General features: G+C 34.3%; 1 protein-coding gene across 2 annotated transcripts in view; it reads right to left on the reverse strand.

The window, feature by feature from the left end:
• Window positions 1-4,051: 4,051 nt before the first annotated feature.
• ATRNL1 (attractin like 1) overlaps window positions 4,052-27,868 on the reverse strand; it is a 490,952-nt gene continuing 467,135 nt past the window's right edge. For both annotated transcript variants that reach the window (XM_082764804.1, XM_082764803.1), the window contains one exon: window positions 4,052-8,115. In XM_082764804.1, the coding sequence (XP_082620930.1) occupies window positions 7,991-8,115 (125 nt within the window). In that variant the 3' untranslated portion in view covers window positions 4,052-7,990. The remainder of the gene's footprint in view (window positions 8,116-27,868) is intronic.

Genomic DNA, 27,868 nt, shown 5'->3' on the forward strand with positions numbered 1-27,868 from the left:
TTAAGTTAGAGTCTGATATTCTTCAGGAAATAATCTACATTTCTGCATATTCACTGTAATGGTGCCAATAATAGCAACATCTCTCTTCCTTTACTTGATCCACTCGTAAAGAAAAATCCTCTTTAAGTTAGAGACTATATACAAGAGCCAACAGAGTTCCAAAGTACTCCTTCTGGGCTGGTAATTTTTAAAACAAATGCAGCTTGTTGTAACAGATCCTTGAGCAAAGACAGGGTAAATCAAAAATTCTCAATGTTTCAATTTTGAGCTACCATTGAGACACATAATTTTAAAAGCACCTTTCAAAAATGAATTTATAAAATACACTAAAAATCAGTGGCTTAGTGGTGAAGAGAGCATAAAGCTGTATGCTTTCCATTTGACAATACAGGGAGAGGCACAGTGGAAGGCAAACCATATAAAATGGTGTCAAGTTAAAAACAGATGAGAACATCTATACAGCTATCTGATTAATTTACTTAAAATATTTTGTTTTCTTAAAAGATGTCCCTCCCGCACAAAACAACTCCCAGATCTACTGTACTATAGAAATGTAGCAATGGTTTAGCACACCTGCTCACGTTAGGAGGTTCCTGAATCCTGATCTGTGTCAGATTACGTTATTAATGCTTGCATTTGAAGGCTTTTTCTTCTCAAAAGAGCTCAGAAGCTTGGGAAACACTTGAATAAGTAATGGAGAAAGATAAAATAGTAGATGTCTAAGGAAAGGATGGAATCTGAGGACATGGAATGTTTTGAGGGCATACAGTCCAAAATAATCCAAAATGTAACGTGGGGGAATGGGAACAATCAAAGAGTCAATTTGAACATATGCTACAAATAAAATTACAAAGTCTGAGAGGTTCAGGAATCAATGAGTAGCAGGAAAGGACAGGTTTGAAGCTTTTGAAGATATCTATATAAAGTGAACAGGTGATGCTGATACTAAGTGTAAGATGATGGAGATGTGGTAAGAGAACTGCTGAAGAAACTAAAAGCACTAATTCTAAGAACAGAGACAGCAGTAGTTGGAAAGGAATCAGGATCAGCATGTGGCAAGGACTGCATGTCTTCAGACCCTGGATTGGATTCACAATGAGATTGCATCAAAAGAAGATGCCAACCGAATAAGCCAAAGACTGATTTGAAAGGCATGGTGGAAAGGATGGAGCAGAGAAGGAATATTAATGGCTGAGATAACTGATAAGAAAATCTGAATTTAGAGGAAAGGGCATAAATTTCTTGAAAACCTGTTGAACAATTAAAATATTTTATTTTCAACAAAGAAAGTTAGAGGGATGGACCTGAGCTGTTTGTGGAAGTCAGTTCTGAAGAGATTCAAGAATTGCTTTGGGAATAGCTCTATGCCATGTGTTTCCATGGTTGCCATTAAGGTATTAAAAACAGGAGGAGATAAATAAAGACTGTGCAGAGTAATTTTATTGGTTTCATAGATCTGAAAATGTTTCAGAGCATTGGAATGTGGTTTTCATAAATAGAATGTAAAACCTGGTGTGGTGCCTTTCTTAAATTCTATAAAGCTCTCTCAGAAGACTTTTTTTTTTTTTTTTTTTAATTTAACAAAAAAGGTACATTTTTTTAATTTAACAAAGAAGGAACAGTTCAGCAACACCAATGGGGATTCTGGAAGAGGGTTCTATCAAATATTAAATATTTTCATGAGATATTTGATAAGACTATAAGACTACGATCAGAATGAATACACATAACTAAAAGATTTTAAAGAAATCTTATCTATCATAGCCTTTCAACTACACTGGGAGGATTTATAACTTCATAAAAAATTTTTAGAAATGCACATTCGCACATTCACTATTTCCAATGAGGAAGATGGAACATGAAGAGTGCAAAATCTCTGGCCCATTTATTATAAATAAGGGATTAAAGCATGGAAATGCATTATGCCCAGTGCTCTTCAGCATGGTTAAAATGGTACAATCGCTAACATTTTCAGACTATAATGAACATCAAAATAGTGGAGCACCTTTGAGAGCTTATGTCCTGGGCAACTGTGAATGAATCAGGAGGTGTTGTACAAAGACTACATACTTAAAGTAGAAAAATGGAGAATAAGGTAAAAATCAATCATCTGAGAAAGCTGAATAACCAAAGATAGTAAGCCAAGTAGTTTAGTAAATAGCACAAATTTACCAACAATTTACCAACAAAGGGAAAGTGACCTCAACAGTATGAACAGCCAGAAAATGTTTTTGTTTTTTGTTTTCCTCCACATTAATTATGCTTCAAGTTTGGGTGTAGAAAACTATAACATCTAGCACTATTAAATAAAGCTGATACTAAATAACATAATAACAAAAATACACTCAGTGCTCATAGTGCCTGTTTGCCTGTTATTTTTAGAGCACTAAAGAGCACCAAGTACTCTCTAAACATTAATTAATTAATCTTCAATATTCCCATGTCGTTAGTAAAGTTAATTTTGTCATTCCCAAGTATTTAGTTAGGAAACCTGAAGCAGGAAAAATTATTTTCTAAATTCCAATGTTCTATTTAGTAGCAAAAACAAAATCATCTACATTAATATGTTTAGAAAGATTTTTATACCTGACCATTTGTCTTTCTGTGCTGTGGGGAGGAGAGAAGAGAGGACTTACAGGAAAAATAACATATTTCCTTACTGAGAGAAAGCATTCTGATGCAGACAATTTGGGTAGAGCTCTGTCAAAAAAATATCCATGGTAATAATCCTAATAAGCATTATTTTTTTATAACTATGGTTGTGTTTTTTTTTTTTTAAGTATATTTTATAATCAAATATATTTAAAGAGTTTTAAGTCATCACATGGGAAAAATAATTTGTTCTTCATGTTAACCACTAAAAATAGTGCAATAACAATGATTTTTGGCAAATACCTGTAAAGTAATGTTTAACAAGAAACTCAGATCTTCGGTAGAATAAGATGGTCAAATATCTTCTAGAGGTGTGCTTGAAGAGTTCCATGTCATTTTTTTCTTGCTTCTTGTCTAACAAAAACTCTGTCAGAAAAAAGCCTTTGCTAAAATTGCACAACAGCTAAGCAATGTTTTGGTGATAACATCCCCCAAATAGAAAGGTAAACAGTTATTGTTAAATAAGTAACAATTTTCTCAAACTCCAAATTCGTATAAGCTTACTGTAATAACTCTGGCCTTAATTTATCGTTGAAAAGCTGTTATAGAAAAATAGACTGAAAAATAAATACATGTGCCACACTCAGTCTTGGAGTCCCTGAAAATACTAACAGCAAATTGATAACCCTATGAAGCATTACCTATGGAGTACTTTAAACCAAGTTCTGTATCATCTCTCATAAGGATAAATACATTTGAGGCTTCATTTCTGCAAAAATGACCGCTAGCATACACACAAAGAGTCACTGATTCAGTTAAAGTCTTCAGACCATTTGATACAATACGTAAGAATAAGAGGAAACCAAGAAAATGTTCTGATTTAGATCAGCTGTGAAACTGATTGTGTAACTCCATAAAGAAATGCTTCCTGTGTGTTTTAAAGACTTTTTTCCCTCTCTTCATCATTTACAACCTTGCTTTCTTATTTTAGAAGAAGAAACTTTTGAATATTTCAGAAGTGGTGCAAAGAATTTTTTTTTTACCTAAACATGACTGAGCTTCAAATAGCACGACTGAAGAAATATTGGCAAATTAAAGCCTAGGGTAATAATAGTCCCCTTTTGACTTCACAGTGAATTTCAAGGGGCCACTAGAATTTCAAATAAATACACAAATGTTGATTTTCAACATCAGAAATATCTGTAGCTATGTGGCTACACATGTAATATAGAAATATAAGTATGGATTTTGAAAGTGAAATAACATTAAATACAGAGAACATGAAACAAGATATGGCTCTGATTTATTCAAGCCCAGATTCTGCAAGACTGCTTTTGAGAGATTTGTTCTCTGTGTTTAACAAGCAAGCATAGCTGAAGCCAATATGGGAAGTTGCGGGTACCTGTAAGGCAATGGGAATTTTGCTATTGTTATCAGAGGAACTATATTTATTAGAAGCATGTAAAATATCACTAAGTAGTTCATACTTTACTTTAGAAACTACCTGACAAGAGAATCAGTAAATTACAGCTTTAACTCTGCACTTTAAACACTGAAAAACTATTTTATTGATTTTTTTTTTTCAGCAATGTCAAGAATTCTAGATAGGACAACATTGCATTAGAAAAGAGAGAGATTGTTAATTACCTTTAACAGAGAATTTTCTTTTACTGTCAAGAAACCTTTCATATGCTTTTTTTTTTTTTTTAATGGTAATATAATTAGATACATAATGATTTTATAATTAAATTTATACTATGAAAGTTATTATGCATGAAGACTGAATGCCAGTTAAAGTGATCTCAAACTAAAATTCTTACCATCGGGATTCCATCTCTCTGCATGAGATTACTTAGAAAACAATTATTTCTGCAGATTTTACACATAGTAAATGCAAAGTCTCAATGTGAATTTGTCCAAAAGATTCTGGCTTGGGAAGATCGGAGGGGATTTTAAAGAGAGCAGTCAACTATGAAGACTTTTAAATCAGATTAATCCGAATATTCCCAATTAATGGTATCTTCATGCATTAATATATCTAGAATTTAGCTTTTTAGATTTATTTTTAATAGGGGTACCATACAAATAACCTTTTACTTATTTATTTATTTTATGTATAGGTGCATTAACATTCCATTACACTTCAAGGGAATGTAATGAATGAAGGAAGTATTCTAGTGTGTTATTTATATGTGCACAAATTTTATTTAAGTAGTTTCAGGACTTTTTATAAATATACATGTACAGAGAAGAAATGAAAGACTGATAAGCCCATGCTACCATGGACAGTCTATTTTGAACAGTAATTTTGAACAGTCATAGCTGCTGAATTTCCCTCAGCAGAATCAATGGGCTGAGAGGGCTGGGGGTGGAATCCTGACAATCAAAACTTCACTATGGGCTTACTTTCCAGAACAGCATTTAGTCATGTATTTTTGCCCAACATAAATCACACTAGGGTTAAAACAGGCCATTCAACATTTTCTGACTCTAAGAAAGAGTTCAAATGTTAATCTTGGAAAGCAGGGTTTAACAAAATTGGCTTTCTCATGAAGCAGTCATAATATGATAGTTGATAAAACATCTCATCTGATGTACAGAGGTCATTATTAAAAAGCTAGGACTTGCCAATCACTGACATAATGTTGCTACCACACATATCATACTATTCTTATACCTTTAAAATAGAAAGTGGTAACAGTTACTCTGAAGCTTTGGTTTGAAGTCTGTTGGCAATCTTCTGGTATTTAGGTTTGGCCATTATATAACTATTTCTCTCCATTTATTTTATTATTATATGTGTTTACTAATTTGCATGCAATTATTAGGGACCCTGGGAGAAGAAAGATACATTAAGAAAAAACATTCTCAGAGTGAATGAAAATGCTGAATGATCCCATAACAAACATGCTTTTCTTATACAAGAAAGTAACATTCTTTACTGTTAACATAATAAAATATTTGCCCATCTCCAATGTTGCAATAAAATATTTTAATCCCTTTTAAATTCATATCTGCTTTTCAAGTAATTGTAAAACTCCAGTTGAGATACAGAAAAGTAATCCTTTGTGAGTACAGTCAGAACTGCTCTACAAGAATACATGGTCTTTCTGTGCACAGGGTTTCCAGTACACTCAAAAAACACACACTGTATATTTCTTATGTAAAATGTTTAGGTTGAGGATAATACAGAGCTTGGACAATATTCCAGACAAGTGGTTCTTTCCTTTTCTTAAATGTATGTATCCTATAAACCAGTTCTACTGGCTTATATTCATTTGAACAGATCAACTTGAAAACCAACAGAAAGGGTTGTTTAAAAAAGACCTTTTTTTTTTCACTGTATTAAATAGCACTGATTGAAAGTTCCCAATAGGAGCTTTAAGAAGGAGTTTTTGAAATTTTAAGATATAAGAGATTGAGGTCAGAATAGGCAATAAAAGTCACAAGATTGTGATGTCATTATTTTAGGATAATAATCTTATTTTAAGATATGAAAATATTGAAGCAATCATGCCAGCATAAGAAATAATTATATCATAATTCATAAGTGCATAATTTATCAAAACAATAGAGCAGTCATGGTTAGATGCAACCTAATATTTCTGTATAAGATATAACTACACACTGTACAATCGTTCCTTTTTATAGTTATTTTTACACTTAGTCCTCACCCAAATTAATTTAGCTGAGTACTTCAAGGTATGAATGGCATTACGAAATAAACACAACTCACAACAGGGCTTTATTACTGCTACTGCACCACCATGGCATGCAAGTAACTATGTAGTCAACTATAAACAGTAAAATGTCATCGTTTTCCTGAAATAAAAAGAACATGAAAAATACAGATATAGTAGTAAACATCAATTATCTTTTTATATCTTTCATATTTACCAAAAGTCTATCATTACACGAGGAATTTATACCTCTGTATCAGTCTCCTGTACTAGCATGGTGGCAAATTTGTAGCTGAGAAACTACACTTTCAACAAGCTCATACAAAACTACTTTTTTCATATTATAATGCTGTCAACGTGTAATGCATAAATTAGAACATGACACGTTTGCTACCTACCCCTAGCATACTCTTACTTTTTTGTATATTTGTGAATTTTGAGCAAATAAAAAGCCTGAGGGTCATTAAAGCTGTTTGCTAGGTTATTTGTGGTGGTGACCTAGCCCCCAAAAGGCTAATGTCCAGTGAAAAGGAAACTCTTTTGTCTGCATGTTGTTGCTGAGTACTGATTGTGTGAGGATCCATACTGGATGTTGAATTTCAGAACCACTGTTGAAAGCAACTTGAATTTATAAATACTTATTTAATTTTTGGTTTGCAGGGTTGCTTTGATAGTGATGCTGAGATGAAATTTTGCAGCTGGGAGATCAACACCATCAGAAAACCATACTTTGCTGTTAAACAAGGGTCAAAGTGCTGACTGGGATTCATTTCTTCTGTTTGAAGGTCAGAATAATTTGTAGATACTAGAAATTTCGGTATTGAAATGGGAGCAGATATATTGTAGGGTAACAGCAAGTTAGACTTGCAATCTTGGAGACTGTCTTGGAAAAAATGCCAAACTTGATCACAAAAGAAACTTTCTCATGCTCAATCAATTTTGCTAATGAATTGCCTGGCATGGAAGTCTCACATGAGCTGTTTGTAAAATATCTCAGTCCGAATTCTGAAAAGAGTATTAGGAATAGAAACATGAAAGCCCAACCATCACTCTGTAGCAACACAGATTACATTTCTGAACCTTTTGCAAGTTTAAAAAAAAAAATAAATTTGAAATAATTTTTTTTTTTTTTAAATAGAATTTTCCTTTAAATATTACTTGTGGTATTCTCAGATTCTACCTATGCTAAACTCAAAAGTTGCCTACCTATTTTGGGCAATGGTAAAAAAACACCAAAATCCAAATGATCCTCTGTAGTTCCTGCTTACTTGAAAGACATCTTAATTCTGATTACAAGGAAAGAACTTTACAATTCTCATTGTTACATTAAGCAATACAAAAATGTCCTTTAGTTTCCTGGAATTTGCTTAATTTTCAATTATACAATTTCCTTCTACATTACAAAACAACATACATTTTTCCTAGTTCTGCTGAAGGATTTTCCCTGCTCTGATTTGTTCAGGATTAAGAATGCTAGGTATTTTATTTAATCTATTGTTGATATCAGAATCCACTCTTTTCATTAAAGCTCATCAAATATACCTACCATAAGTCTGTTCTGCTTTGGGGTATAGTAGGCCGTGTGACTAACAGAGCACAGTACCTTATATGTTCATTCATAGATTTGCCTCCATAAAAACTGAGGCTGTAGTATAGCTTTCAATGGAAGCCATTTAAAAAGAAAACATTACAGAATATACAATTGAAGTTGTTGAATCTCAGACACAAGTTCCTTGACGTGTTGAAAGATGATGTTTTCGATTTCTGACTCCTGAACTCTTATCTTTACAATCCGCAGGTTTTTGTTGTGAAATGTCTATCAGTGCACTTGCAATTGCAAGACCTGTAAGATAAATAAAGGGAAAACAGAATTTAATGCCCAGCTTTCCTGAGAAGACTTCCAAAGCAGTGTGGTGGTACCTTTCATGCAGTTTTTATACTTTCACAGAAGAGATCAGCTTTAATTTAGAGGTAGGTAACCAAGTTCTCTCTTTCTGAAATGATACCTGCTAACAATGAAGAAACAGGAAGAAAGTGCAGTTAGTAGACTAGACTGGGAATCAGGAGAGCCATGTTCTGTGTAAGTTTCCTATGGATTCGTTGCGTGATCTCAGCTTCACCTCTCCTTATCACCATTTTCTTGGTTATGTGGACCAGAAGCGATCTGACATGGATTTTCTCTTAATAAATGTTTATGCACTGCATTTAGAAATAGATGAAGCTAGCATATCAGAAAGTAAGGGCAAAATGTAGACCATAGTTAGGACACAACTGTACCCCTGAATATTTTCCTTTTCAATATATGTGCTTTCCTGTCCCGAGAGGTTATTATTTACCATGAATAAAAACATATGAAAATATACTTCCAGAATGCATAGACTTATGAACAGACAGTGAAACATGATGATGTTGAACTGTATTAATTCTAAATGTGGTCAACTCACACAAACTCTTCCAAACTGTGGTTAAATTGTCAATATTTCACAACCTGTTATAAACTTAACACAGCATTACAAAGGGCGTAGACAGGCATGCCTAGGAAATGAGTAGTTTAAGAATTTACTATCATTTTATTGTTACTGAAATGTTTAATCAATGGTAGTTTTGTTTGTTTGTTTGTTTGTTTGTTTGTTTGTTTTTAATTCACACAGGTGATATTTCAATTAAATGGATTAGGACTATTCACATCATTCATGTGTTATACTCCACCACGGCCACAATAAAACAGTTATATTTGCAAAAGTACATTTAAATATGCGCATAATATAGGCCAAGATTGTGCTGCTTCTCATACTCCCCAGTACATCACAGTCTCTCAAGTATCCTGAAGAATTTATGCAATTGCAAATGGTAACACTATATTCTTTACTTCACAAAAATGTTGCAACAATTAACTAATGTGCATACAGCTTTTTGAACATTCATAGCACTACAATGTAAAATGCTAAGTACAATAATCATTGCTGCATTTCAGGATATGTAAGAGCCAAGATTAATTAAGTCTTTTTTCTCACATACACATACATTTCCTGGCATGAGCCAGTAATGCTTTAAATTGGACTTTGATAGATGAAATTTTTGAAATCTTCAAGGCACCTTTATCAGCTGTATCTGGTAATAGAAAATTCAAAGATAAAATCAAAACAATGCTTGCTTACACATGATCCTGGTTTTAACAACTAGGCTTAGAGAGTATGCTAAATGGAATGAATATTATTAGAAAAACAGACTTTCAATTTTTTTATAAGATAATTTAAAATGTGCTTGGATGCATGATGCTAGCCTCACTTTACATAACAATTAACAAAAAGGAAGAACTATTTTCTTCAAATCTAATGCTGCATACCAGGATATGCTGGCATGCTGTTAGAGTTCCATTAAAATCAGGTCACTCTTAGAAGATCATTTTTCAAACGTCACACAAATCATCTGATGAAATTCATTTATTATGTTCTCTAAGCCCTGCATAGTTCCTTGTTATCAAAGCAATACAATTAAGTGGGAGAACAATTCATTATTTCAGACTGGCGGTCTAAAGGAATTTCATTTACCAAGTCAAGCTGATACACAGACACTGCAAGCAAGCAGAATTTGCATCAAAATATAACAGCAAAATTGATAAAAATGCTGTGGCTTAAATATTCATTAAAAGAAAAACAACAAACTTTCCCTTTATTTTACGGGTTTTGTATCTAAACAACAAATGTGACTACTTTTATAGTCATTAAGTTGGAATTGTAAAACCTGTAATACTTTATATCTGTTGCCCCTGTTCATAAATTATTCCATTTACCTGCCTTCCCTGAACACTGCCAGATAAACATCCTACTTACCAAACTGGTATTTTCTGAACTAGTATATGGTTTCTGCTTGCTTCTGACTCTTAAGTAAGGTGGCAGAAAGGAACAGTGGAATAAGTAAACATGACACAAGCAGAATCAGTGGGTCACCTTTAATAGTCTAATTTCTCAAAATTCAAGCCTACCTACAGAACCAGTCCTATTTTTAAGTTTAGTTTGTTTTTCTACTAAATGTTATAGAAATAACCTGACCTAGTTCTGCGAAGCTAAAACAATCTGTAGCTTGTTTTAAGTATATATATGGAAAGATCATTAAGAAGTGAGCCCAGTCAAATACATAAGTGGAAAGTTTATTTTTGTAAGACATAATTGCATCCACAATGAGAAAAATACCAGAGAAAGCAATACAAACTTGGTTATCTTTAGCAGAACTATTGTCTTTCCTAATGGAAGTTAAATGGTAATAGTTTATTCTCAGGAAGTAAGTGTCTAATCATAAAATTACTGGTGTGTGAATTTTTTATATTTTTCATACAATTATGCAAAACAATTAATAAGTACAGGAATAAAATACAGCACATCAAATGAGATTGCCTTCAAAAGCACGTTCCCGATTTATATACAAACAGCACTTTAATTCTGCATTTGAACAAAAGCATTGGAAAAAGTCATTCATTTTGAGATGCTCTCCTCCCAGTCTCTGTAAAAACAGGCAGTACTATATATTTTAATTTTCCAGCAAAACAGCTTCATTAGGCGTGAAAGGTTAATTGCAGGTTTAAGTGCAGTTCAGGGAACAGTGCACGGGTCTGTAGTGAATAGCACAGTCTGCTACAGGAAGGCTGAGTGCTATAAACTGTTTGCCCCGCTGAAATGTTTTACTACCTCATTTACTAACTGTCTTCTTTTACTGCTTGTATTTGTAGTTCTTCTAAACCTTTAATAGCTACAGTTTTATTTCACTGTAATCAGATTTAAATGGAAATACCCATGCTGGGATATTTAAATGCTTTTCCTCTGATTGTATACAGCTACATTTGTACTGATGTAAGGCTACGCTATCTCTCAAAGTAGAAAAAACCCTAACATTGAAAAAGTTAGTCCTACATGCTGGCTTGCATATTTAAAACCCTTTTCTCCTCCTCTATTGTTCATTTTAATGAGAAATACATCGAGTTCTTCCTATTATTTTGTTAAAAGTAAGGGAACAAAGAATGACCCCAGATTCGTGGTTTGGCAGGTAATTGGAAATGTTATGTGTGTGTTGTTTTTTTTTTTTTTTTCAATTTAAATATGTATTATTTGGAGATAACAATTGGATAGATGTCTTCACTTGATTACATTCTACACTTTTTCATTGCCACACACAATCAGAAATTTCAGAATGCTGAAGGCAGTAAAATAACTACAGCTCATGTAGATCAATTAGAATTGATATTTTAACCAATATTATTGTAATTGCTTAAGGTGACCTTAAGCAATGAAAATAAAATGACAGCTACCATACAGAGAGACTTAAAGCATAAAAAAAGACCTGTGTAAACCATATACCATTACTTTAATAGCTTTATTCTTCAGCACACAGCACTATTTGCATCACGTCTTTTTGTTGATTCTTTGAAGATCTGTTCCAGTACAATGCTCAACTAATAGTGGACTTAGTCCTTTTATTACAAAGGATATATTATTTTAACACTTTTCATATTATAAGGTGCAATGTCTATGAATATCCATACAAGTGGATCTACACAGTTTGAAGACATATTGAGAAAGTCATGAGAATTAGTCTCTAGTGTCTGAGGAAGATGACCATCACATACAGTGAAGACAAGTTCATGCTTATATCAATAAAATTAGAATTTTTATGAGGTCTGTAAGTTATCATTATTTCAAGTCTATAAAGACCTTTTTTTATACATACACAGCACATACATTGCGTGTTTATAAATGACATATTTATATACAAAAATACTTCATTAAAAATGCAGTCTTTTATTATCTACTTCTTAATTTGATCACCATAACCTTTGTGGATAAAATCCAGGACAGTGTGCATTTATTCTTTATAGGAAACATATACAGTAGCTATAGTGGTTATAATGGCAGAGGAATAGAACTTTCAAAAAGATCTTGGCAAGTGTTTCTGAATATCCACTGAAACAATTCTTTCACTTTCTATACAACATTCCACTAGGTGTATTCTTATTCAGTTTAGTTGTTTGATAAAATTTTCAGGATTGTCTGGTACTTCCTATACTTTTCCTGTTTTCTCATTAACCATTTTTTTTTTCAGATGGACCAACTTGTGATTAGTTTCCATAACTAAAAAGAACAGAATGTTTGTCCTACATGCTCACACGCCTGTGCTGTAGAGCAAGTCATGTGGGGAGACAGAAGGCACATCAGGTGGAACCAAGAGAAGAATTCTGTTTTCAAAAGAGTGATCCACAAAATCTTCTCCTAACCACATACAGATCTGATACTTAAATAACTACTTTCAATAAGAAAAGAAGAATCATCTGAAACTCAACATCATGCATGGCCAGAGGTACCATGGAGCTGTATGTCAAGACAGAGCAAAGTTAATATCATAAAATGGTCCAATCCTGCATGTATATCTGAGTGTCCTGCTCTAGCGGGTGTGCCTAGACAATATCCAGAAATCACAGGCTTAGTCATGGAGAACAGCTGTCTTAAGCAACTGCCAAGAAGAGTAAGTATCTGCATTACCTTTCATGTTGAAATGTTATTATTATTTTTTTTTAATTTATTATTATTATTATTATTTTTTAAGGACAAGGTGACAGCACCTCAAAATCACAATCTTGTTATGGGCCTCTCTTCCTGTTTGGTGCAAGGATATGTATTTTAAGTTGACACTACTCTTACTATGAGAAAGATATATTTAAAAACTAAACTAACTAGGAAATTACTTTGGGCAAGTAACCTCATCATTTCTTTTTCAGTGATAGTTTTTTCTAGATGGGAAGACAGCCAGGAGACCAGGAGGTATAGTTTTCTTTTCTTATGCATATAACTTAATTAAATAAGTAAAATATGAGACAGAGCTTAAACCATAACAATAATAAACTAAATAATGATAGTGTGGAATTAAATAGACACACACTAGGAGAGAGGAGATGTCATGCTCTTTTGCATTATACCCTTGGTATTTAGCAATAACAGCTATCTATGAGGGGCTAGGAAACTCGTATTCCCAGAATAGACTTATAAATTGCTTGCTGTCAGTTTGTGGGAAATGCAGACTATACAATAAAGGATCTTTTATGAAATGTTCAGCCTTTCCCAATTTTTCTCATTTTGAAAAGGAAATGGCCCTACATATTTGTGTGAAATATTTGTGTTCTGAGAGGCTGCTAGTGATTTTTTGTGTACAGTCAGGCAGTTTTCCCTTCCTTTTCAGTGTGAGATATTTCTAGTTTAGTTTGTAACGCAGGTCTGTGCAATGTCTGGTGCCTTTAAACTATCCAGCCAGCCAGTGGCTGAGACAGCATGCACTATTTGGTCTCTGGCTACAGGCAGATGGGGATTGGCAAGGGGCATGCTAACTTCCCAAGGACAGCCGGAAGGTCAGAGCACATGTATGCTAGGGTAATCTGTGCCAATTTTCATGGCTATCCAAGCACTTTGGGGTAGGTCTTTTCTGTTCAGCAGGGCAAGCAAATACTATAGTGACAAAGGGAATGTAGTGAGATGTTGGAGGCACCATGGAGGTAGGTTGGGACTGGTGCAATCTCATGTTGGTTAGCTTAAAGCTGTTTTTTCTCTCCTGCTTTCCTGAAATCAAAGAACGTAAGATTATAATTAATATAATGAAATTTAATGTATTAATTAAATTAATATAATTAATTTAATACAATAATATGAAATTATTGCAGTTTGCTGGACTGCATCATCAGTACTGTGCGCCTGGCTCAGCGAAAGCAGTGCAGAAGGATGCAGAAATATGCTAAACAAGTGGGAAAGAAAGATCAGGATCATGGCTAAACCGAGCTGGGAAGTGAACTCTCATTTGGAACTGCCCAAGAGATAATAAGTAACGAAGGGTCTTGAAGATTAATAATGATATTTGAAGCAATAGGAAAAGGAAGTCCATGGAGCTACTAAAAATTAATTTTGTGATAAACCAACTAGTCAAGAAAATGATCTGAAATAAATGTGGTTAAGATAGCATATGCTGAATGTGGCAGTTATTCAGAAGTAAGATGCAGAGATCCTGAACAAGGGCTTTGGTTTTGCAGATGCAGAGGGAAGATAGTGTTTTAGAGAGGCTGAAGCAGCAGCAGCATTCAGCAAGGCCATCGTATCAGTCTGGTTGTGGGGAAGCAAAGGAACCATAGTGGGCAAGAATGCTTGGGCAAGACCTGAGGGACAGCAAGGGTAATGGTGCCATTAACAGAGTTGAGGGAAAATAGTGGAATAAGAACTGAACACAAAGAAATGGAAAATCTTGTGGGAATAAAGAATAAACTACATAAAGTAGGTTTGTAAATGAAGCTTAGGGTAACATAACCTGTTGTGATGTGTAATGCAAATCCAACTGTATAGAACAGGGACTTTCACTGAAGTCAAATACATGCATTTTCTACAAAGGAAATAGGAAATGGAACCACCAATACTTTTTAGATTTCTGATACATTATTTTGCCAGAAACTATCTTTAAATTTGAAAAGGAAAGCTAAGCTGTGATGGTTTAAAAAAAAAAAAAAAAGAGTACTAGTTATATATTTCTTGGACCTTATTCTCTGGGACTTCCTGGTAAAGCTTGTCACAGATTTATCAGTGATATTAAGAATATGACTGACTCCAAAGACTGGGGGGGAAAAATAATTGTAGTTGACTGCTGAGTCTGAAAATAAAATGTTTGTCTCAAAACCTCTTATTGACTCACTGTAGATATTAAAATATGCTTGGGGAATAGTTAAATTTAGACCAGTTGAGTAATAGCTCCTAAAGCTGAAATACTTATCAGTACTAAATTTCAATTAATAAAGCAGGCATCAAATTTAGTCAGTAAGTATATTCTTCTCACAGAATAGCAGAGATAAGAGAATTAAAGTTGCTTAATGTTTTTCTCTAAGGTGTTTTACCTTGGCACTAGTTACAGACAAGTAATCTGTTGTTAGACCATTATTTTATTCCCTTTATAATTCTTGGACCTTTGACTACAAATAGTGATTACATAAATCTGCGAATGCTCTTAAGTATTCCATTGCTTTTCTCAACATGGCTAATTTTATATAAAATAATGGAAATTTTTCTTCGTAAATAATATTTTTTACATTAAGAAAAAAACAATAATTACTGCATAAATAATTTTGCATGTTATGAGGCTTTCTCTGTTTTGCATTTCTAGAATATAAGTTAGAATCTCAAACAGGCACGTCAGTAGCAAAATACATTTACATTTTAGGGGTAAAAAGCAAATTTTATTGGATACATTTTCAGAAATCTGTAATTTAAATACATGAATGGAAAATCACCTGTTACACAAATTGTTATTTTAAGTTTCTAGGAAAATAAGAGGGGTTGTGTTTTAACTGATGACTATTAAAAACAGTTAAAAAGAATAATCTGCTTAGAACATGTGCAAACTTCCTGCCAATTAACTCCTTAATGCACTGCCACTGCATGTTTACACATCATGCATTAAAATGCATGTAATTACACAGGTTTCCATAACAGACAGTAATATTTAAAACATTCAGATTTTTTTTTTTTTTTTTCCACAAAAAACTACTAAATTTTCAGTTTGATTACATCTTCTTTCCACTGAATGGTTTATCCATATGTTATGAAAAACATCTCTATTCTTGTGATGTTGTGCACCGGTTTAATTTGTTTTCAAGAAAATCACTATAAACTAATTTTCTACTCTGCAAGAATTTGGTGAGATGCATTAATCATGCCAGAATCTAATTTGGTCTTGTAAACCCATTGCTGTAGAAGGGAAAAAGATATACTTAAAGTACCAAAGAAGCAATATTTTCACTCGCTTTTAGCTATACCTGGATAAATACAAATGAAATTCTAATTGGTTTTGTTTAGAAGTTAGTATCACAGATGGGGTTAGTTTATGAACCTCACCATAGCAATGAGACACATTTGGATTGCTAAAGCCTCCTCCAGACCAGTACACCCAAGTTTACTCATACAGCATTATTTTACTTTGTCTCTACCTTCAGCCATCTCCTTTGAATAGGATCCTGCATGCCAAAGGTAAAGGTATGAAAACTCTAAAAATCTGTAAGTTTCAGTTACATTTTTAAAGCTTTTTAAACCAAATCCACTCATGCAAGTTGGACAGTTTAACCACTGTGATGAAAGCTAAAGCCTTACTAAACATCCTGAATAGGATGAACACCTGTGAGACAAAGATTTACCATTTGTATCACAGGGTACACTAGAGAATACAGTGCTGAACTATCATTTCAGGCAATTAACTGATCAGAAAACCTGTGTAAATGTGAGTATCTGCGAAAAAGAGAGAAGTTTTAGGCATGACAGAACAATCAGGGAATAGTCAAATGGAGACAAGGCAGAGAGATTCAGTGGGGTTTGCTTCCCTCCAGAGAGGCCTTACTTGCAGAAGGTGATTTAAAGCAGACCTCTTCATGTCTGTAGAGGAAATCTGGGGTGATTAACCTCGCCAGGTGTAATTCAGTTTTTGTGAATACCTCCCTAATGTTCCATCTGGGTGATTACAAATATTTTTAGATTTGCAGCTTTACTACTCTTACACTCTATTTCTCTCACTGCCATTCCTCTGCTGTGCAGTTTATTGCTCCGATATCAGACCTCTCCTCTCCCCAAAACAAAACACACAACCATAAAGACAATAGGTTCAAGGGCCCAACAGGGGCCAATTCTACTCCCACCAGAGATAATACAATACTATTTACATTATCATTTACTTTTAAGGAAGAAGATCGGAGTTGTAATCCTCAAAGATGCTGTGTGTTGTTGTTTCTCATTCTGGCACCTTTATTTTGCAGATGCTGTTATATTTTCCACTGTCAAAAAAATTATTTAAACCAGAAAGTGATGAATACGTTCATACAAACAAATGATTACAGTTCACCAGAAATTCAAAAGGACTCTCAAAAGATTAATCAGAAGTAGGTATGCTATCTGCAGTGCTTTTCCCATAATGAATTCTCTCATAAGTTTTGCTTTCCAAGGCTGACAAAGTACTGGACTTGTTTTCCATTGCCAACATCCTGCTGCAATATATCATTGCTCTAACCACTGTTTGGCTTATAATTTGGTTTTGGCCAAATAACAAAGCCAGTTTTTCAGTATTCTGCTGATTTCTACAACTAGACATTCAGTACATCCCCAGCTCCATAGCCAGCAGTCACTGTGACAAAACAAACGATCTTGGGAGTGTAACATAGAATTAAGTCAACAGGACAGAAAGTGTGCCCAGAATTTTGAAACATATTTTGGAATATTACTAACATGACAACATCCCTAGCATCTCTAACACAAGGTTGCTTCTAAGTTTGGTACCTATTAATGCCCAAGTATAAAGAAGCTTCAGAAGTAAGCAGAAAATCTTGGTAAAATCTGAAAAAAAAAGCTCAGCCAATAAAAATGCAAATAAATAAATAAATAAATAAATCATAGAAATTGCTCTATCAGATTCCTGCACAGTGCTGAGAGAGAATAATGAATAATTCTGAAGGGGACTCTAGTATATACAGGTAGGCTATATGGCTACTGATTTATTCTTCCTGAATCTTCTACAGTGTACTGAATGCACCATATTATAACTTCAACAAGCAAAATGACACACTTAGACCTGGTTATTATCAAAATGTATGGAGAAAAATATTCCATTTCAAACAGTCTGTTTGCAATTTATTACATACCATTGGCTCTAAACAGTCAATATAGATAAATATCAGTAAAATGATAGTAGCAGAGCACAGTCTCTATTTGCATGACACATGCAGATAGAGCAAATGCCCGAAACGGTGAGATACTAATACTATGATTGTGCATCACTGAAAATATATTATGTTCCCTAGGCATCCTTCCTAGCTGGGAGAGAAAAAAACAGAAAACTGGCAGGAGACAGGGACGGTTACCTAGCTCTATGTGTACTCACACTCCAACAGATGACAAGTAGCACTCATTGTCTCATTTACCAATCCTATTATAAAATTTGAAATATATATACCATATTATGGTACAAATATTACAAAATGATAACTTTTTTTTCATTTGAAAAATTCCTGCACACCACCACTTTATCCAACAAACAAGGTAAAGTCTCTCACTCATTTTTTATTGAACAAGACTTTTGCAACTAGCTGGATTTGAAAATAAAAGGTAGAAATTGGGTGAAAGATAACAATCCAGAAGTTCTCATAAAGCCAGTTTCCTAGCAAAGTCAGCTCCCAGAAGATGTCAATGTAAATGAAACAGGTACTGAAGAGTTTCTACAGCTGCCCTTCCTCATCACTAACCATGGGACTACCATGGGACTAAGAAGTGGCAGAAATGAAACCAGGGTAAAGATGATGTGGCAAGGGTGACTTTCTGGTTAGGCCTTTCCAATGCCAGAATCATTCTTTGTGACAACAGGCAAAATTTAGAGCAATTCTGTGCATTGTTCTTCATGTTATTTTCATCTAAAAGTGAAGCACTGTATAAAGTGCCCTGCTAGTTTGTATTTCCAGGATGTGATTAAGAGATATTTTTCATTTGTGTATTTTCAAAAACTTTTTACTATGTGATGAAGGAGAAATAAACCTTCAGCAGGACAATAGAATTCCCTCACTTCATTTTATCTAAATCTCCCATCTGTTTTTTAAAAGCAGAAATTATGTTGTCTTCTACTTTCTATTGAACTGCAGACCTTTTCGCCCTGTATTTTTTCCCATATGCTTTTTGATCACATGTGGAAAACTTGGCTTCATCTCTCATTTCCTGATCTTCTATATTTCAATTATACTTTAATGGCTGTATATACAGTGATGATGACACAAGAGTGTGTTGTGAATGAAATCTGCTTTGTACTATCCCAGCTTCTGAGAAGTGCTACAATTTGAGTTGCTTTCTTCTGTAGCCTCTGAAGTGCCTTCTATAATATGATAATGCAATAAACCCTGAATCTGCTCTTCCCTTTGCAATGCAATCCAGCATTCTGTTTCCCATAATACTGCTACATTACAATTTGCAACTATAAATAATTATCCTAAGTTATAAAGATAAAATATAAAACTTTAAAGCAATACCATTAGACACCATACACTTGAGACTCTGAAGCAACTATAAGCAAACAATAATTTTCATAAAGAATAGAAAAGACAGTGATAATGAAAAGCTTGTTTCCTGCTTCGGACTAGTTCCAAAAGCTTGCCACAACCTTGGGTGCAAAGAATTGAAATGGTACATAGCACACCACACCTTGCTTCTATCTTAAAAGGTAAGGGGAAAAAGGGTTGTGAGAATGGGATTTGGCAATGTGTGAGATTTTATAATGCTAATTATCTCTCAGACAGGTCAGAGATGAGAGGGGCTTCTTGAAACTTCTACAAGGTTTGTGTTCAGATGCAAGAGTGTTTGTGTTGGATATGTCTGTTCTATCTTGTCTGGACAAGCATTCAATATAAGGACAATGGAATATATAGGATTCCTGGCTTTTCCCTATACTATTTTTCATTGCCTTCCCTCCAAACAGCTCTTCATCTCTTCATTTTCTGTTCTTTTGCTTCTTGTTTCATTAGTTGTGAGTCACCCCACTATTTAACTGCCTTTACAAAGTACTTGTTTTTCTATAACTAGACTTTGAATAATCAGGAATTCTCTTTGTGCATCTGATAGTTACTCGGATTTTTCTAATTTCCTTCCACATACTTTCATCTCTCTGGATTGTAATAGTGTAAGGAGGTAGAGGTATGGCAGGTTTTAAAAACTGCCTGCATCTTAACAATCATTTCTATTATTTGTCCTTCTGACTTCTCATTTTAGTGAGAAATTCTTTTCCAAGAAAAATCTACTATTTACAAAGAGAGATAAAAATAACTGTTCATGTTTGAACTATGATCTAAATATTTCTTTAAGAGTGATGGAGAAGATTGTTAATAATCTAAATACAGCCAGCCTTATTTCATTATTCGAGCCCCATAGGTGCTTTAAAAACAATATTTTCTTTCAAGAATTTAAAAACTGTGTGCTAACTAGTGCACATTTTTTTCTGCAACTTTTCATCTTTTATGTGTTCAACTACTTTCTCTGTTCATGCTGCAAAAGGGATGGAAATATATAAATAAATATATGTATATATATTGTGTATATATATTGTGTGGAATATAATACAGCTATCAATAATACAGCTATCATTTGTGCCAGTGAGAGACATCCATGAAGCTGCTGAAGGTCTGCAGGGGCTGAGGAAGTGTGGTTTCAGACCTCACCATACCCAACAGGATGGATTTCAAGAGGAGGCTAGGAGGCTCTTACAGGAAGACAGACTTTAGGTTGAGGTACATTGCTGCTATGCTCAGTTGAAGATGCATATGCTCATGAATTTAGACAACTGGGCACTCCATCTGGGATGAAGTCAGGTTATAGTCTTTGCATTTTTACCTGGAATACCAGCAGTTCCATCTGATCCAGACATGAAGAATTCTTTGGTGCAATAAGTGTGTAACCATATAGAGACCTAAGGCTTGGTAGGAGAAATATGGCCCCCAAAATTAAAACCCTGACTTAAACAAAGTTGACTTTTCAGATTTCTTTGAAATAATAGATCTTTCAAGTTCTATTTTAGAGTTTTTTTAACAAAACCATTTTTTACTATCTTTTCCTTAGTGGTTCAGATATGAAGACAAGAGCAGTGTCCAGGGAAGAAAAATAGCATTAAAATACTGAGCTTATCATTTTCAAAGTGCTACACACAAATTAACAAATACATGCTAATAGACTGATATGCTTATTTGCCTAGGCTTTGTGCAATGACTGTGTTTCCTAATGCCATCATTCAATGAGAGGTTGTTTGGTATCACACTGACGTCAGGACAGGTCTTTTATAAATATAAGGCACTTTTATTTATTGCAAAATTGTGCAATCCCCCTGAAAATAATTCATTTACATTTAGAGTATTGAAATTACTTGCAAAAGGCAACAACTTTTGGAGAAACATTCTGAAATCAACATATGTTTTGAGTTACTGAAAGACTTTAAGACTAGGCAAAAACATTACAGATTGTATTTGGCTATGTGAGATGAGAATGGAACTTCAGATATTTCACCTGGGGTGACTAATGTGTTCTGTGTAAATTTTATAGGCATTGACCTCCCACAGCATCTACTCAGGCACAAATAGCACAGAAAGTCCATTGAAAAAAGGGTTGTCCTCTCTGTGGGGTTGTCCCTTCCCTCGTCCTTTGGGGAAAAAGGTAACAGACTAAAAACTGTGTTTGTGGGCTGCCCAGAGGACCACACTCCATGGTCAGTTGTATGTCATGTGTAATTCTTTAGGTTAGATTAGGTAGATGTTTGTACATCGCACCTTGTAATAAGGTCCCAAGCAACAGTGAGACCTCTGAAAGCCTAAAGAATATTAATAATAATAATAATAAGAAAAATGATAATAAATAGAAACGACACTGGTAGCATCAGAGGTATTTGTGAAGCTTTGGAATGACCACAAGAAAGATGGCATAATATTACTGGTACAATGTATACTGAAACGGCTTGGAAAAAACAATTTGGGAAAAAAACACAATATGAATATAATGAATGAGCCTTTATTCCAGATATGAAAGTGTTTCTGATACTGACAAAAGAAGTTACAATATTTATCATTCTAGGATCGCAGGGGACAAAACAACAATATTAAATCATGAGAGGTTTTATTTGTGAATTGGCATTGTTTTCTTTCCCTTGTGATACCAGAATGATAAATGCTTTGCATTGTGTAGAAAAGAAAAAGTTTGATACTGGCTGTGAATTCTATATATTCATGCTACAATTTTTGAGAGGTTTGGCAAAATCCTAATAAGTACCAATGTTTACATTAAAGGTGCTAGTAAGCATTTTTATTTTTTTTTCCCCTCATCTGCAGTTTATTTGAGAGTTCCCTTCCTGATATTATATTTTCTACAGCAGATGAAACAAGATTCAGTTATCAGAGTTCTTAGGATAACTGCTGGGAATATTGCAGAAGCACAATGTGATCAAAGTGGATGCAAAAGCAATCCCCAAATGAGTAAGGGCAAAACTGCATCAGTCCCAGAACTGCAGAAAGAGCTGATGTGTAAGAGACATATTAAACACTTGCATTTGAATTTTTAATATTGCAAATAAATGTCACAGCATTTTCATGAAAAATCTATTTGTCCTGAATGTGACTCATCTGCTACTCCTTACTATAGATTGTATCTTTTACTTTTTGTCTATCTTTAGCTCTTGCTGAACACTCTTGCAGTTCCAACCTCTGATAGGAGGTTATGGTTTATTTAAATATTTTTCTTACATTTTATGTATTCAAAAGCTAACACAATGCATTCTGGTGATAGCATGAGAGTTAACATGCTTTGTTGCTAATACTTTCAAATGCAAGTAATATCTTCTGTTTGCACAGTTACGGATGAATATGGTGCATCACTGTGCCATCTAGTGTGACTCAGCTTTGAGAGCCTCAAGACTTGGCTCTGCTTCCAGTGCCCCAAGTACACTTGGCTGAGTTTTTGAGCCAGTAAATACTGCATGTGTAAATAAATATATAAATAGTAATCTGATTTCCAAAGATACATGAGCATGACCACAAGAAAGGATTATTTTATAATGGTGCAATTCTATGCATGCTCTGGGTGCCAGGGAAAAATTCCTAGAACACAGACAATTTTATCACACAGATTTCAGTTACTAGGTAAGATACAGTTAAAAATAAAATACAAAATTATATAAGATATATTTTTTTGCATGTTACATATAGCAGCATGCATGGATAGAATGACTCTAAAATAACCAGAAGTGTCTTCATATTCTTTTTCTGTGCAATTATTATTACTGTTTCTGAGCCATCTTCTTGCAACTTCTGTCAACCCCAGTAAGGGATAAAGGTCCCACTGTTTCGGGTGTACTACATGAGATGCACGAAAAAGTTTACAATATAAACTACTTCCCACTGTGCTTAAACTTACATGCTCAAAGAAACATGCTCAGACCTCCTTAACCCATGAGCTGACTATGAAAATTTAGCTAGATTTTTCCCTTAGGCAATAACTTACTAGGCAATAAAAGTTCTGCAAATCACTATCAACTCTCAGTTACACTGTATAGTTTGGAGGCTTCAAATTATGTTTCTGACATCCCGTTACACAGCTGCTATTGAGCAGACCTCAGTGAAGAGCTGTATTAATGAGACAGAAGAAGGAACACAATCTACCTCACTCATGACTATCTACATTGGCCATGCATTTCTAACACAAGTGAAAAATACTATTTTACATTTAAAATTGTCTAAGTAAATACCATATAGGTCTAAGGAGCAATAATATTTCATTAATCAAAGTTGTTTTTTTTTTGCTTTTTATTTTTTTCAGAGAGAAATGGACTAAATTATTGTGAAAACTAATAAATGCATAAGTTGCAAAATCCAATTACTTGTACAGTCAATGTTAATATCAGAATGAGCTATTTTAAAAGTAGTTTATGCTTAGATTTGAGCATAGAATACCTACATAAAAACTATTTGTAGTTTTGACCACTTACAACATTAGCACAAGAATTCTGAGAAACTTTCAGTAACTACACAAGTTTTGTGTAGAAAATCACACACACAGAAGTTACAATGAAAAGTCAAGAAGTTTCCAGATTTTGATAGATTTCTGGCTGAATGTGTCAAAAGATAAGCCTTGACACTGGCAGGCAGTCTCCCTTGAAAATTTAGTTTCCGTATACAGAGATCTTCAGGTAAACCAATTTCTACTTTCACCTCTGCCTCCAAACGCTGGTCTCAAAGGACTTCATTTCAGCCAAGGCCTGTCAAAACCCCCAAATGCTTTCATTACTGAATTCCTTCTGTATGTTCTCTGTCAGCTGTGTTAAAATAATAAATTCACAACTGATTGATTTTTGAAAAGGATAGTGCCCCTTCTATTCACCCACTGATTTGATTATTCCAACATGTAAAATTGGGGGCATATTTAAAGTTGTTGTTTGAAGTCAGTGCTTCCCATGTCATTTATGGGGCTTAAAGTAGTCACAGGTTCAAAAGGTATAATCAAATCATTTTCAGTAGGGTGTGTATGAGATTTTCAGGGTGTGCTCCATTCAGTGTGTATTCTTTTTAGTCATTAATATTACTGGTAATTCACTTGCAGGTATCCAGCACAGATGAGTTGTCCTGGTGTTTTTAATTGATGCTATAAAATAATAAAATTATATACTGTATTCTGATGTATCTGGGAGGAAATTGGAACATCTCTAAAATGTGATTCTAGAAAAGTGATTCTATACAGTTTTTTTCAGCATTAAGGGAGAAAAATCCACAAAAAAAAAATCATACTGCTGGATTAATACGGCAACAGTAGTTATATTACAAGTAGAAAAGGCTCTTTTCAAATTGTATATGTAAATGGAGCTTAGATGAAACAGTTACAAGAACACCTTAATGGAGGACAAGAAAGCAATTAACAATGAAAAGTCACTGATGCAAAAGATAGTCATAGAGATTAAAATCTTATTGAAACAAATGCTTCTTCATTTGATCATAATGAATTGAGCTGAAAGATCTGCAAAACCAGTTCACTGAACATGTAAGAAAAAACAATAATTTGTTACTCAATTATAGTACAAAGCTTTCTGACCAACACATTGTTCTACAGCACTAGGTAAATAGAAATAAGAATCTCGGGGAAACTGAATAACATAAGAGAATTAGACGCAGTATTATTTGAAATTGCAAAGAAGTAATTGTGAGAATATATACAGATATATCGATGTGTACAGTGCTTTAAAAACACTGGAAGAATATGCTTTATCCCAAATGGGCATAGCAGGAAGGATAATGTATTAGGATAGATTAAGCTAATAGTTCAGGTAAGAAAGTCACAATGGTGTGAGCTTAGGGCAAGCTGGGAATATTCTAAAACAAGAGAAATTACAGAGATGGAAGTGTGAAAGAGAGAGAGACCATTAAGAAGTAAAGACTGAGAGAGGCACATTACATGTGTGGGAACAGACTGTTAAATTAGAGAGATCAGGTCAAGATAGATTGGGTCTTTGTAATGGGGACAAAGGTCTCAAACTCATCCCCTTGGCCTTTAGGCACCTAGCTGATATCTGAGTCTGGAAGGCACCACGTCAAATTTGAAAAATAAGTGGAGGAAGGCATGTCCAAAGAGGAATCAAGATTGAAAGTGGGCTGAATTATCCTTTGTCAGGAGCTTTACAAAAGAAACATGAGTGATTAATTTAGTAACATATCTAAAATAGCGTGCACAAATTTTGTGAAACTGCTATATAAAGGTTAAAGGGCGAAACATTAGAAGACATAAATATCTGCAAAAAGAGCTGTCACCAGGAAATGCTATTAAACAAAGTATTTATGATGTACCTTTAAAAAATCTGTTTTTTTAAATGAGGCATATTTAATTTTATTATTTTTTTCTTGTTGATGCTTTGCCCCTACAGCTAAATATCAAGTTACTTGTCTAGGAGCCATAACGTGGGCCTTACTGAAAGAAAGCAGTGGCTTCAGAAAGGTTCTCCAAGCCAGAGGTCAGGTAAAGGGTCAGGTAAATGATTTGACCACATTTTGGAAGTTCGAAGGAAGGAACGATCATGTGATAAAAGGACTCCTTTGCTCTTCCAGTAAGAAAGATTTATCATCCAGGTATTGTGCCCAAATTCAGGAAAGCTAAATGACGTGACACTAACGAAACTTTGATAAACACATTATCAGAGTAGCTAAGCCAAATCATTCATGTCTTAAACTCTAGAAATATTGAATCAAACAGAAACTCTGAAAGGCCAAGAGACTTGGAAGAAGATCACCAGCAGAAGAACCATGTCAGTAAAGCACTGGGAAAAAATATACATATATGGGAACAATTAAAAGAAAGTCAAGGTGCCTGGCTAAAAGTCAATAATATATATAATTATTCCAAACATATTTCGCTAATAATTTGCTAATGATTTTTTCTGTCAACATCACAAACTGAAGAAGTCTGAAAATATATTTCAATAATGTCAAGATGAAACAAATTATCTGAAAATATGGATTTCTACACTGCCTAGTAAATAAATTATCTCTAGCAAATGAAAGCAAAAACATGAAATAGGCCTCTAGAGGACAAAACCAAAATTGAAATCATCAAGCTATCTATATGTTTTGGGTTTGCCAGTCTGTAAACTATCAACATAAATCCCATCTGAAATTAAGCTGTAAACATCTAATATTATCAGATCACCATCTACTTGCACTTCACTCACCAAAGCTTTGAAGAAACTCAGTTGTGTGTTCATGCTGCATGTACATTTTCTAACACTCCTACTGATGTGCTACAAGCTTGATGTTATTAAGCCTGATGAACCTTGTTCCTTAATAGGAACAAACCCAAAGGGTAAAATTTAAGTATAAACAAAAAGACAAATCAAAAGGAAGCAGAATATATATTGTCTACAGAAAGGTCTTCTTGCGTTTTGGGCACTACATATAGAGCCTTATGTGAATCAAGAGATATAAAAAATCAGTTGTAATTCCTATTTAAAAGGAAAAAAAAAAAAAAAAAAAGGAGATAGAGGTGGGAGAGGTGGGGAGAAATTGAACTGCAGCCACTCAGAGATACCTTATCCAGTGATCTGCTGCCAAAAAAAAACCTGTACTGAATGCCAGGAGTGTACAAACAGGAACCAGACAGTGAATATATAGTAATATATAGTAGAAATTTGTGATTCTTGCTGTCACAATTAAATTGGTTTAGACATTTTCTGCATGACAAATCCCCATTAATTACATTTTGAAATTTTTCAGTCAATGGTTGCACAAGGTCTTCTCTTTGTTGTTTTCCTGTCCTCAGCATAAAAGGATCAGCAGACTTTGGTGCACGGTCCTCCACTGTCTAGACCTGTCTCTAATAGATTGTTCCTTGCCCTCCTTTGAAGCCATATGATAGAGTGAACCTCAATACTGCACTCAGAGCCATTAGCAGATGAACTCCATTTCCTCCTCTTAAAAAGGTAGCTTTGAGGGGAATTGTTTTGCAAGAATAAAAACTTCCTGTCAAATCAAAAAGGGGAAAGTAAGTGGGTATAGACTAATGTGGAGTCTCTGCTCTCATGAGACCCCACCTGGAGTACTGCATTCAGCTCTGAGTCCACCAACATAACAAGGACATGGAACTGTTGGAGGCCACATTGGATGGGACTTTGAGCAACCTGATCTAGTGGGAGGTATCCCTGGCCCATGGTGGGGGGTGGAACTGGAACAAGATGGTCTTTAAGGTCCCTTCTGACCCAAACCATACTATGATTCTATGATTCCAACATGAATGTTTTTCCTATCTGTTAGACTTTATTCCTCTCAATTTAAGAAAAATTCCAAGTGGAAACATCCAACTTTTTCACAGGTGTCAGGACCTTACAGAGACTCCAGTCAACAGGGGAAGCGTCTGTCCTTTTATGGAAGCAGCTAACAACATTTCTAGTAGATCCATGACTTATATGTGTGTTTTTTTTAACCTTTTGTCTGTTTTAACCAGTTGTCTTCCACAAAGACATTTATGGAAAGATGTGATCTGCACACAGCTTTC

This window comes from Aythya marila (assembly GCF_965140915.1).
Source record: "Aythya marila genome assembly, chromosome: 7".
Classification (NCBI taxonomy): Eukaryota; Metazoa; Chordata; class Aves; order Anseriformes; family Anatidae; genus Aythya; species Aythya marila.